The sequence below is a fragment of the Chaetodon auriga genome, chromosome 24, assembly GCF_051107435.1.
Source record: "Chaetodon auriga isolate fChaAug3 chromosome 24, fChaAug3.hap1, whole genome shotgun sequence".
Classification (NCBI taxonomy): Eukaryota; Metazoa; Chordata; class Actinopteri; order Chaetodontiformes; family Chaetodontidae; genus Chaetodon; species Chaetodon auriga.
Window position 1 is genome coordinate 12,252,161 of NC_135097.1, and position 13,984 is coordinate 12,266,144.

The 13,984-nt window shown below is 45.4% G+C and overlaps 1 protein-coding gene across 14 annotated transcripts in view; it reads right to left on the reverse strand.

Annotated features, from left to right (window-relative positions):
- Nucleotides 1–927: 927 nt before the first annotated feature.
- The window catches only part of mark2b (MAP/microtubule affinity-regulating kinase 2b), a 52,743-nt gene continuing 39,686 nt past the window's right edge, over nucleotides 928–13,984 (reverse strand). For 6 of the 14 annotated variants that reach the window (XM_076724300.1, XM_076724307.1, XM_076724305.1 and 3 more), the window contains 5 exons: nucleotides 10,894–11,160; nucleotides 8,402–8,428; nucleotides 5,111–5,149; nucleotides 4,270–4,379; nucleotides 928–3,874 (listed from right to left, as the gene is read on the reverse strand). In XM_076724300.1, coding sequence (XP_076580415.1) covers nucleotides 3,525–3,874; nucleotides 4,270–4,379; nucleotides 5,111–5,149; nucleotides 8,402–8,428; nucleotides 10,894–11,160 — 793 coding nt within the window. In that variant the 3' untranslated portion in view covers nucleotides 928–3,524. The remainder of the gene's footprint in view (nucleotides 3,875–4,269; nucleotides 4,380–5,110; nucleotides 5,150–8,401; nucleotides 8,429–10,893; nucleotides 11,161–13,984) is intronic. The other 8 variants (XM_076724312.1, XM_076724311.1, XM_076724306.1 and 5 more) reach the window with 5 other exon arrangements.

Below are 13,984 nucleotides of genomic sequence, written 5' to 3' on the forward strand. Positions count from 1 at the left end.
CACAAGGCTGATTACCAGCAAAGCCTGTGGCCCCCGATCCCCCCCGCACAGTTTCCATTTTACATCACAGCTTATTCCTCATAGTTTGCGAAAAGCCGATAGAACTGGGGACGGGGCAGTGTTATTTGGCATCAGTGTTGGCTGGTGTCTCGCTGTCTAGACAAAGAATAATGAAGTTAACGTGCAGTCTGGCTGTGTCCTCTGGGAACATGGAGCTGACAGGTCACACACACACTCATCAGGTAAAACACAGAACAAGTGATGAACCGTGAGCAGGACTGTTGCTTCTTTGCCTGTGAAGGTTTCTGATTGGACACAACAGTCTAAGATTTTCTGCAGTACCAGAAGTCTGTAGTGTTACCTGTTGGGTCAGTGCACATGTGAGATATGAGTCTGAAAAGAAAACAAAAATACACAAATATACATACATATAACTGGTGCAACAATCCTAAAGAGTACTCCTCAAACACCTCAGAGTGACCCAGATCAAATTTCCACACAGACCTCACACCTGCACAGGAAGTTGCAAGTTAACTGCTTTTCTCTCACAGCGCCCCCTTCTGCTCATGTGGAGCAACACCATCTGGTTCTCAAACAGCAGCATGTTTGAAGATTTGGGCTCCCTGATTGGTGGTTTCATGGCACCAATACATAAAAATCTTATGTACTGAGCGATTGCAGTTGTCATGCATATTTTGTCTCGATGCTTAAAATCTGTGACATTTAACACTAAATATTTAATCAAAGCATGCTAGCGAATGAGAAAACCCCTGATTTCTTCACACTCTACAGCTGTTAAAGGGACCTTGTAGAGACATTCTGTCAACTACGGGGCTGCTGAGGGCGTCCTGGAAGAGAGTATCAAATAGCTGATTTGACTTAAAACATGTATCTTGCTTTTTCACATAAGGGATTTCAGAGGCAGACTATCATTATATCATTGTTTTTATTACTATCATTGTAATTTTTCATCATTTTGTCTTTGCACAAAAAAAACAAACAATACATTTTTCAGGAGCTGTTCACCCCTCCCAACCCCAAACCCACCACTACAGTTACAGTTTGCTCAAAACACATTTAAAATCAATGTAAATTACAGCAATGTAAAACGAAATAATGTAAAATAAAATCAACCCTGAAAGAGATAATATAACAGCAACAGCCAGAATAATAATTAGAATCCAATACCCAGCACCTTAATACAATGATCAACTTTTAAAGAAAAATCTGACATATTAAAAACTGAAAGAAATAATAAAACGACAGTGTGTCATCATGATAGATAGAAAGAAAGAAAGGTGTTAAGTTAAGTACAACCAGCTGACGGGACCCAGCGTCGTCCCCATCGCCCCCTTTCTCTAACCCCCGAGTGTGTGTGTGTGTGTGTGTTTCCTCTGCGTCGCCAAACTGGTGCCTCGACGCAAAGAGAGTGAGACAGGAAGCGGCTTCTTCTGGTCTGTGGTTTTGAACGCGAACATGTGCTCGGATATGAGAAACGTTTCGACGAAGAAGTCTTTCTGTCTCTGCTTCAAGCCATTCTGGACCGATAAGGCCTTTCAAAATAAAAACAAACAGATGGAAGAGAAAGGGAAAAAAAAAAAAAAGGCCACAGATGAACGAGCAGCAGTCGTCACCACCACCATCAACATCGTTAAATAATACATGGATGACTCCTGTTCGCGTTTGGGCCTTTTTTTTTATGTTTAATACACTATGAGCGGTGTGCGTGCGTGTGTGTGCGCGTGTGCGTGTTAAAGGTGCACTATACTGAAAAGGCAGCAATGATATGATCCATCATGATCCTTCACACCCTGTCCAATCCCCCCCCCCTGCCCCAAATCCAAATCTGTACAAGCCCAAAATTTCCAACTACACAAAAATATATTATCAAATCAAAGGAAGAAGAAAATAATTCACCGTTCGTCCTCGTCAATTCTTTTTTTTTGTTTTTCCCCAGTGATCATTGTAATACACTCACACACACTCACGCACACACACACACACACACATACTGTTTGTTACATACTCCTAAGACACCTTTTCTGTGGGTTTGCTCTGTGGGACAAAAAAGAAAAGAAGAAGGGGGACCAGATACGCGTCGGTTCAGGGTTGACATTCTTGATATGAAGGCGTGATGCCAACCGAAGCGATACCAACTTTAACCAAAAAAAAAAAAAAAAGTACAAATCAATCATTTGAGCATTTATGTGCTGACATACGCAACAAAAACAAACCCCAAATTTAACTCTATAAAGAAAGGCAACATAAAATCCATCAACAGCCCCATCCGTGAACTGTCCTTCCCTCCCCAGGCCCCTCTTTTCCAGTGCACAACTCTTTTAAAAGCCATAAAAGAAACTTAAGAAAAAAAAAAATAAAGTACAGACTCGAAGCCTGAACAATCGATGACGACATCAAGTTACACTGGCCTCCTTGGACTTGATGCCGTGAGAGAAATGAATAAAAATAAGGAGGAAAAAGGGAGTGAAGAGGCGAGAAAGATGGATGTGTTTGTGCTGAGTTCAGTTTGAAATTACAGGGAGGGGGTGGTGAAGTGTCACTGTGTGTATGTGTGTGTGTGTGTGTGTGTGTGTGTGTGTGAGAGAGAGAGCGTGAGGGGAGGAGGGAGGTGGAGGAAGGATGGATCAGGTGGATTTTTCAAAGTTCATTTTGGGGGCAGGAGGGGAGGTTTGTGCGGGCGGGTGGAGGGTGGAGAGGGTCCTTTAACCAAGAACAGCAGAGTCCGTCCATCCAAAGTCCATCTGTGTGTGTGTATGTGTGTGTGTGAGTGTGTGTGAGCCGGTGGGCTTCAGCAACCAAAGTCCTGGCTCAGCTGGAGTCCATTCAGTTTTGGAGGACAATCAGAACAAATTCAATCAAAACTCAAACCTCGAGTTTTCCAGCAAAATAAGGCTCCGAACTTCCTGTCATTCCTCCCCACGTTAGAGACTCAAGGAGAAAGCAGAAAGTTGTTTTCCAGCAACCTCCTCGTCCTCCATCCAAACCGACTTCTCTACCCGGCTTCTCCCCCCAACCCAAAGAGACCCGGCAGCAGAACCGTGCAGAAAAACTGAATAAATAGCAGGAAGAGGTGACGTGAGTAGTCGAAGTGATCAAAGTGTGACTTCTAAAAAACAGAGAGAGCAGATCGGACATGCAGAAGAGTGGAACGTCTAAGTAGAACGTGACAAAAGAAAAGAAAAATAAAACAGCAGGGAAGAGAGAAGACCTCGGTCTATAAGTACTTCACAACTGAGAGGAAACCGACTCAGCGTTTCTAATGACGGGGCCTCGGGAACTTAAGGAACAAAACCTCTAGAAAGTAACATTTTCTAGTCTCAGAGAGCCCCAACTCCAGACCTCTGTCCAGACAACAATCGGGTTATTTTTAAAGTGATCCCACCCTTTAGCTTACCTCCTGACCTCCAGAGTGCCCCCACCACGCGCACAGCATCATCGTCATCCTCGCTATCAGCCCCTCCACCCTCCCACCTCCACCTCTTAATCTCGTCGCTCCTCCGCACTCACAGTTTGAGCTCGTTGGCAATCTTTGAGGCAATGTTCTTGAAGGCGATGGACGTGCCTGAGATCCGCTTGAAGCGCACGCCGTTGAGGGAGAGCCGCGGCAGCTTGCACACCTCCATCTCCCACTGGACGAAGTCGTCGCGGGCCGGGTTGCCCGACATGCACAGCAGCATGTAGCGCTCGCGCAGCTCGTACTCGCAGCTGTTGGAGTCGAGCACCTTGCGGATCTCGCGCATCATCTCCATGGGCTCCATGGACGACGTGGTCTTCATGGACCAGGTGAAGCGAAGCGAGCGCGGCTTGGCCGAGTCCTTCTGGCTGGCGATGGCCGGAGGGGTGCCGGTGCCACCTGAGGGGGAGAGAGAGCGGTGAGAGTCTGCATATTAAGGTCAGTACTGGGCTGAATTCAAACCTGATCTGTGCATCTTTAGTTGTGATGTAAGCTTTTCACTCTTCAACATGTTTCTTTTAATCAATAAAATGTCAAAAAGTGGTAGAAACAGAGTGAAAACTCACTGTCTGAAGCCCAAAGCTATTCACTGTACCATGATGTTAAACAGAGGAAGCAAATCTCAAATCCAGATTTGAGAAGCCAGAAGCAGCAAAAGTTCATCTCAAGGTCAGTTCTCAGGTCTCAACAGTCTGCGCTGTTGGGCCCTTGATCTTTATCGGATCTTTCCACTTTGCTCAAAAGACACTGCAGCAAGCACCAAGAATTTCGGCCTGTGAGAGCAGACCACATACCAGTGTTACCAGATCCTGGTGAGGAGTTGTTCTCATCGTTGTTGGAAGAAGAGGACAGAACACCACCGGACGTCTTCTCCGACTTGTCCACTGTACTGCTCAGCATTGACCTGGGTGAGGGATGGGAGGGCGGAGGAGAAGGAGAGAGGTGGAGGAAGAGAGGAGGAGAAGAAAGAAAGGACAGATGACAAGATGAGAGAGCAGGCGAGGGACAGGAAAGGAGGGGGGAGAAGGGCGGGGAGAGGACAGGAAAGGAAGACGAGATAAGCAAAGAGAAGAAAAGTGTGAGAATTGTTTAAAAAGTAGAGACAAAAAAAAGGAGGGGAGGAGGAAGGAGAGATGGAGGAATGATCGAGAGGAAGAGGGAGATGATGAGGTCGTGGAAATGAATGAAGACAAAAAGCAAAATTTCTTTTAAGTACCCCTGTGTGTGTTTGTGTGTGCACATGTCAGGCTGCTACAGTGTGAGGGGATTTAGATGTGTGTGCGTGCGATACTGTGAAGTCAAGTTTGCACACAAACACACATTTGGGTACTTTGATTCTGGTTTCCCATCACACACACACTCACACACACACCACCATGCAGGTCAACCTCCACACCGGCGCTCTCGCTCTCTGGGATGCTACCATTCACTGCTAATATCCCGTCCCCTGATTGGTCAAGCCATTATCACCATCACCAACCAATTACATCCCAGCTCGGCCCCCCGCTCCCAGACATTCACAACAAGCTCTGAGATCATCTACTGATTGGCTCCAGGCTACTGATTGGCAGGCGGTTGTGCTAGAGTCTGGGGGTTTGTAGGGTTTTGGGTTTTTCGGGCTGTTCTGTATCTCACCTGCTCCCCTCATCCCGACCCTCTCCCTCATACGGACTCCTCGAAAAAAATCAACACAAGTTTAGTCTTCTTGAGGAGCAACAATTGGACTCTTAAACAGAAAGTAACTCAGCCGGCTGAACGCAGTCGCGCTGCTCGCCATGCCCGACCGAACGTTCCAATCCGACCTCATCGAGCGTGCCACACGTCTAATTTCCGCTCCACCTGCTCAGATTTAAATCCAGAGCCGCCCGAGGACGTCACAGCTCACGATGCAGCTCCCGGTGCCAGCTCCTCACTGAAGAGGCATCAGGAGTGTTCAACGGGTTGAAAGCTGCACCATCGACTCATGAACCATCCCTACATTTAGGTGCTCATTTCTTTGTCACTACTAGGAAACATAAAGGAATTTTTTAGCTAGTAGCGGCCTAGTAATGAGGAAATTGGTTGTTAGGAGACATCTCTAGCGCTGTCCAATCACAAAAGCAATCAATTGTGTGAACAGGATGTCACTGTAGTATCAGGAGTTATAACAGAGCTTCCAAAAATAACAGTTTAAGGAGACAAATGTTGGCAAATGTGTGTTTCAGTTTGTGCAGTTAACTACACAGCTACACCAGCCAGGTGAAAGGTGCTAATATTTTGTAACAGCTAAGCTCCAGCTTGTCTGGTGCAACCCGATTTAATTTAGAAACATGTGCATTGCAACCAGGCTGAAGTTGGACCTCGCAGCTGCAGGAGGGATCAGAGGAAGGCGACGGCCATGAAAACGCAGTGGTTCATTTTAGTATTCAAAGATTTCCAGCAAGGTGGAGCGGACTGGGATGGTTTGTCATGGATGGGATTCCAGAAAAATGGAATGATGGGGACAAAACGTGAGATGGAACAACTCGGATCAGGAAGGTTCAGAACGGAACAGTCGGCATGATGAGGGCGAGTCTGCGGCTGAAGGAAGTTAGGAGCATCGCTGATCCCAGCACTGCGTTAAAATCTGTATTAGTGACACTGGACCTAGACACAGGCTGTTTAAAACACACATACACACATACACACACACACACACACACACACACACACACACACACACACACACACACATTCTTTGAAAACAAGGCTGTAACTACAGCCTTTATAACACACACACGTACCACACACACACACATACACTCAACTAAGCAGACAAGACAGAAAACACATAAACTGAAGTGAGACGGCAGACAATAACAAAGAAACACAGAGACGACGACAAAAAACATGCAGACAATGAAGGAAAGTGACACACAGGACAAATTCAACAGTTCATGGGCTTAGATTCATTCTGCTGGGGGAGAAGACAGCATTCCTGTTTTAACCCCATTAAAATAATAACCACAAAACATCACCTAAAACACCTCCTGCAACAGAAACATGATTAAAAACACAACACATGCGAAATGACAAGTGGAAAAAAGTTACACAAAGGATTTCTTTAAAAAAAAATAAAATAAAAAATTGGTCAACAATGTAAAATGAAGTCTTCTGTGCGATGTGGCATGCTGTGTATGATTTAGCTAAATATGAAGGGATGCAAAATGGCTCCCAGAGGAGGCGCACTGTGGGATCAAGGGAGAACAATGGACTGGTAAGATGGTTACTTGAACCCAAATATATCTCACTTGTCTGGTTATTGAAAACTTTCACTGCCACGTAAACACATCTAACAGAGTCATATATTCACACACATAAAAACCCATTTCCCACAGTTACGCATGTACTTTAAGGCAGAGTCATTATTTCTCCCTCTCATATCTCAACCTTAATAATTTATGAGAGTCCTTAAATAGCTCAAAGGCATTGCTGCTTGTATGGGAAAACTGAAAGGTAGTTCATCATGAACACTGTGATACTAAAAATGTAGTTCAGCTTCTAACCACCAGGTGGAGCAATGCTCCAGATTAAAGGAAGATTGCTCTACCTGCTGGCTAAAAGCAGCCAACACACTCAAAAGCAAGTGTGTGAGACAAACGTGGTGTTGAAATGTGTGTTGAAGCAGGTTCATATAGAGATGTTCAACATGTCAGTGTGTGTTTAGCATGAACATGTGCTTTAAGTTAATGTTGTGTCAGTGTGGAAATACATATATATGTGCGTGAAGTGTCATTTGTGTGTGTGTGTGTGTGTGTGTGTGTGTGTGTGTCCACAGCATAAAAGGTCTTTTCCAGCCAGAGTAGGTCAAAGCCATCCAGTTCTGTTGCTGCTGCTGTTAGAGAGCCAGTGCCAGAGTGAGAACAGAGCGATGAAAGAAAGGAAGAGTGCAGCCTCCAGAAAAGAGTGCAGCCTGAGAAACACTGCAGCCCCCTCCCTCCTGGGTCCTCTCCTCCTCTCTCCCTCCTTCAACAACTACCAACTACAGCCAGGGACTTTAGAATAAATGACTTCCTCCCCCTGTGAGATCATCAGAACTTGCACCGAGCAGTGAAAACACAACTCCAGCCCTCTACGGCTCATGATAACCCGAGGTTTGTGACCGAACTGATAAAAGCAGAGAGGTGAGATGGGTGATGGTTTGGTAAGTGGCGTTAGCTTGTATAATGGTTAGCAACATTAAACAATTCTGAGCAAAGTGACACAGCAAAACACCTGCTCATAACGCCATAAAAACAAAAAAAAACCTCTTAGCCCTGTGCCACTTTTCTCATTTGCTTCTGGAAATGAGGAAATTAGTGAAGGACTACAGCGTTACCTCGCCAGTTTTTAAGATGTGAAGAGGACGATCTCCATTCAGATCAAAATAAGAACAACATTTCCTGCGTCTGGAGCTCAGAAAGGGTTAAGAGTGAGAAGGGAGTAGCTTGATCTATCGCACCATTAAGACTCGACCTAAATCTGGGACGCTACAGGGCGATATGGGCGCACATACACTGTACCTGCTAAATCAGTGGAAAAGGGGATGAGAATGAGGTGGGAGGGACAATGGAGGGACGAAGAGGAAGTGGGGTGAGGTGTTACTGTGCTGCATGATGATGGAGTGAGTGAGTTAAGTGAGTGGGTGGCTGGGTGAGGGGGGGGGGTTAGTGAAAAATAAAGAAAAATGGGCCAAAACACGGCACTCAAAACCAGAAGGCTCAAAAAAAGGGGCCAACCACAGAAAAAAGGAGGAGAAGTAATAAGGCTCAAGGCACAAAAGGAAGATTTCAACAAAAAGCTGCACGAAACACCAAAAGGGGAGGAAATATATATATATATATATATATGTAAAATATATATGAAGAAGAGAATATACGGATATATATGTAAAGGGGTTATATATTTAGCATTGGGGATGTTGCCTACCTTCTCGGAAACCTGAACGAGAGATTTCTACAAAAACAAAAGAGGGATAAAGAAAGAAAGAGAAACAAACGTATGTATAAAACATAGATTTATGACTTTCCTGTAAAAGACAAGCTGCCCTCTGAGTAGCAAATAAATAAAAGTCCAACAGGCTCACTTGGGATTGAAGCAGCAAGCATGACCGTCATTAAATAACCCAAAACAAAAGAAACAAAAGAAGGTTATCAGTGTTACTGCTGTCAACGTTCAATCCGAATGTGATTAAATGTGGGAATTACTGGTGTGAATGTGTGAACAGGCATTATTAAAAAACACACCAGAGCACCTTAGAGGGATTTAATGAGTTCAGTGGGAAAATTCCATTAAGAGACCCTGTTTGAACACAGTCACCCCCCTCCCCCCCAGACCCCAAACATGAACTGAAGCGCTGCTCCACACACAGAGCGCTCCAGAGTGACCCTGAAAACAAGCGTTTGTGTGGTAAAAAGTTCAAACATGACACGGAGAGAAAAGCACCTCTTACACAGACACACGTTTCAAATGAAAAAGCACAGGTTAAGCAACAACTTAATCTTTAACACACATTGAGAAACTTAATCTCCTTACACGCACACACGCACACACGCACACACGCACACACACACACACACACACACACACACACACACACACACACACACACACCGATGTGTTTGAAGGACAGAAGAAATATCACTCTGCAGACCAAGCAGGAAAGTGCAGAGGTGAGGTTATATGATACGAATATAAAACACACCACTTCAGCGCATATATGTATATGTATATATATATATATATATATGTACGTGTGTGTGTGTGTGTGCGCGCGCATGTGTGTATGTGGTGTGTGTTTAGTCAAACTGTACAAATGCAATACAATCTCTCTGTCTCCACCACCTCTAAGTTCCTACCACCATGGCAAGTTGTGTGCGTGTGTGTGTGCGTGCGTGTATGCATGTGTGTCAAGGTGTCCCCTCTACTGGTATTTATAGTTGAGGGAAAAGTGATATCTCCGGTGTAACCATGGATACTGTCGCCACGGAGCTACAGTATCTCTGAGTGGGAGGCCTAGAGAGTGGCTGTGCTTGTACCTTTGCCTCTTACACACACACACACACACACACACACACACACACACACACACACACACACACACACACACACACACACACACACACACAGGCGAGACACTCGATCATTCTCAATGTCTTTGTAAGCTAACAGATCCTCAGAAATACAGCTGTACAGTCATTCAGTCTTCCTCCCTTCAGCCCTCCACGCTCCGAGCTTCTCTGTCTCCTGCTGCTCACGTGGACCTTCCTCCCTCAGTCTCTGCCACCTTTAAACCCTGACTTCCCGTCACTTCCTCTCCTCCACGTCTTCCACTCTGACTCCAGTGTGCCAGCCAGCCTCGCTGCTCCTCCCCACGTCTCCTCTTTCACTCCTCTCTCTGTCTGACTCAGCTGCATATAGACTCCATCACCCTTCATGCATGATTTACATCAAATATTGACTATTTCGTGAACTATCTGACAAACAGTATCGAGTACCGCATTATTGCTTTTGGCATGTTTTGGGGGTTTTTATGGGATGAAGTATAAATCTTACTGTGCACTCTACTGGCATGAAGTCTCATTTATATCAAATTCTATTTTTATTCTACTTTTTTTGTCAAAAAGACAAAATCAGCAAGTAGAACCATCAGTCCATTCATCACGAGACCCTGTTGTCTAAGAGTTTGGTAGACACTGTGTTACTCGACAGGTTCTTCCCTCCAATCTTTTCCTTCCACTTTCATAACCACAAAGAGCTGTACTCAGCTCTCTGTATTTACACAGCGGAGTTGGATCAAAGTTCGACTCCGCTTCCAGAGAAAAGGGGAAAAAAAAAAACCTAAATAAAACAAATTTAGCTTTCACTGTAACCAGGTACCCATGAGAGCAGTTTTAGCGCTGCAACCTGCACCAGAGGACCGAGATAAAAACTGGGCCAGACGTGGAACCAAAACCAAAATTACTCCTCAGTCACCGCTGCTCCAAACAAAATTATAGAGAAGACACAGCTGTTCCCTTTCCCTTCCCTTTCTACTCTCAGCAGTGACAGATCAGCACTGGTCTAGTGATAGGGATGAGACGAGCCCAGCCTCTTTAAAGAAATACTCTGAAAACCAGTGATGACATGGACGTACAGTACGTCGTTCCCGAGAGGAAATGAGCACATGAAATGACTTGTAATGTCAACCTAGTCATTTTCTGTTTCAGGCTGAAACCTCAATACTCAGAAAAAGCTTCAAACTGTGCTTCAGCAGAACAACTGCTCCCACAACTGCTTTGCATTCACTACGCTACAAAGTTTCTTCTTCTGCTGTCCTCTCTGCTTCCTTTCTCTTGCACATTAACACAGCAACTACACACTATCATTTTAACTATCCGCCCTCCCCATGTTCCCACGCTCTTGCCTCTCTTTTCACTCACCTGCGTACAAACTTGGATGTGAACTTGCTGAAAATCCCCGTGGCGCCGTGTGTCCTCCGGGCCTGGCTGTTGCCATGTGACAGTGATGGGGATGCAGGCCCGCCGGGGTAGGCAGAGCCCTGCTGGTCCCGGGCTCCCCGCTGCTGGCCTGCATGGAATGTGCTGCGGATGCCCACCCCTCGGGAGAAGTTGGGACGGTCTGACACGGCAGCGCTGCTGATGTTGTGGGCAGATGGGGAGGCACCGGGCGCCCGCTGAGGTGGGGCGCTATAGAGGAAGGGTGGGAGGAAAGAGGAGAGAAAAGGAGGGAGGGGTGGTAAAGAAAAGGCGGTACAGAGGAGAGGAGGGTGTACACAAGCAGAGAGGTGGATGTGAAGAAGACGAGAGAGGTGCGAAAAGATTGGAGAAGGATATAAGAGTTTGGAAGGTGTGATGAGAGAAGAGGCAGAGACGAGGAGGTGCAAATGAAGAATCCAGGGTGACGGAGATTGGACAGGAGACAAGAGAAGGCAAAAGAAAGCATGAGAGAGGAAAGGAGACAAGAGGCAGATGAACAAAGTGAGGAACAGGAAGTGGAGGAGGAGAGGAGCAGAAAGACAGGTATAACAGGAGTGGGTGGGAGCGAAGAAAGGGGGTGCGGGAGAGGAACATTCAGTTAGACAAACACTAATGGAAGAAAATCACTTCCTTCTGATGTGCTACTTACCTCAGTGTAAGGTCATACAAGTATCTATGTCTCATTGACATCTGCTCGCCCTGATGTTTCACATAATCCCATAACTCAGCCAACTCAATATTTAGGGCCATGTCAGGTCGGTGACACACCAACACACACACACACACGCACACCCGCAGTTAATCCGCTTTCCTTGGCCGTAGGGCAAAGCACCACAAACCTCCAGCTCTCCTTCTCACACGCACACACGCACACACACACACACTGACACAGACAAAGACACACAAACACTTGCAGACTGTAACTAACCACTGAGCTAAAAAAGCTTGCATCTGCTTTGTAAGCATGTGTGTGTGTGCACCCTCCATGCCAGTGTGAGGCACTAGTACATCTGCAGCAGATGGCAAACACAACAAACAAGAAAGGCAAAAGCACACGCACAAAGCACACACTCAGAAAGACAAGACAGGCAAATACAGAGAGTGAGAAATACAGAATAAATAGCATACTCAGGACAAACAGACAATCCACTGTAGGGGGCTGCAATGGGACTGGGATATGACATCACAGCACAAATGTTGCAGGTGGAGGACTTCATAAATAGGATGAGCTCCATTTACTGCCGCATCCATGTCAGTGCTTCACCCACCATTAAACCAGTTAACAAAAAAGCATTTTATGTCTCTCACTTGCCAAATTCACTGTCTCTCTCTTTTAAGATGAGACATTTAGTCAGTAACAGATTGTTTTTACCTATTTTTTTTTTTTTTTGAACAACTTACAACTGATACGTTAAGACACTCGCTGTCACTGCTAATCTGTAGTGTAACGTTCCAGCGTCTGGTTTGTGTCTGCTACTATGGGAAATAACATTACCTACCACAGGGACACAATGTGTAATCTTGTAGTTCCCACTGCTTATTATTACTATTAAATGCACATTATACGGCAAAAGGCTATTTTTCACCCTCTACAGATGAGTAGCTGAATAACTGTAATTATGAGTGTTTTAAGGACTACATGCGTTGTCGAGGGATTGAAAAAGCAGTCTCATGCAGTTTAATGCAATTCAAAAATAAAGAGGGTGTGATGAACAGCTTCAACACATTCCTTCATTTGCTGTGGATGAGTTCAAGTTGTGCACGGAGGACAAAACACACCTAAAACACACAAACACACATCTCTCCTATGGATAGAGATGCAAGGAAAGAAAGGCTGGATCAGGCAGCTAAGCGGGGGGGTCAGAGTGACATATTATAGCTATGAAGATGACTGTTGATTTTTGGGGGGGGGGGGTTTCCACATATGAAAGCATTTATTCTCACTTAGAGATTTTAGGAAAACAGTAGTGACAGACTATCTAAAGAAGGTGTGTTTTAGAGTGAGATGTGGTGGATGCAGGTGGATGTGTTGTCATGCTGCAGCTGGCTGATTTTCATGCTAGGCATACTTGATTTGCATATAGTAGCCTGCACCCTCTACTTTATCCAAATGTGCTTGCTTCGTTACTGTACATGAATGCTTCTCGCAGTGATCCTCCTGGAGGCTGTTAAAAGTCATGTAAAGTTATGAGAATGGTATTTGGGGGACTGCTGGATAAAAACAGGAATGGATGGGGCTTTGGGGCACAGACTATGTTGTGAGAAAAGGTGCCTGTTCCTCAGTCAGGATACAGTCTATGTGTTGGAGCGGTACCTTCTCTCCAGCGTTCCCAACCAGGTTCTGAACAGCCCAAGCTCACTGCTGAACGACGCATGCAACAGAACGAGACTTCAACATAGAGCAGACAAAACTACATACAGCCAGAGGGCCACCTTGACATTTGCTCAGCTGGAATTTTAGCCTGACATTTGGAGGGGGAGGGGGGGGGCTTTTATCACTAGACAACTGTCACAAAAAGGGTGAAAGGGTGGGGGTCTCTGTCTGTGCAAATGGCATATCAGTCCTGCCTCAGACGGTGTTTCAGGTAGCTGAGGAACATATTCACAGACTTTCCACCCTGTGTTGTGACACATGGCGGGCAGGGGGGGAAAAAAAGAGGACTGAAACTCAAAATATCAAAGTAGCCCTTGAAACAGACACAGTCAAGCAGGCGAGCTTGACAACAAAGCAACACACACAAACCAAGCACCTAGAAAGCAAACACGCACACACAGAGTTCACACAAATGACCAACAGGCCACGGTCAGGTCATTTCTTCACTTCATTCGTTCAGTGTGACAGTCACGTTATCGCTTCATAGATGAAGGCAGGGTTTTCCCAGGCAACTTAACGGAGGTTTACATAGCACATTAAAACTGTATGAGAGAGCACTTAACAACCTTTGAGCAACAGAGGCTATGGGGAACTTAAAAGGGACTCCACTTTGTTACACAGAACAAGCCAGGGAAAATCCTCTTATCCACAAACACAGCT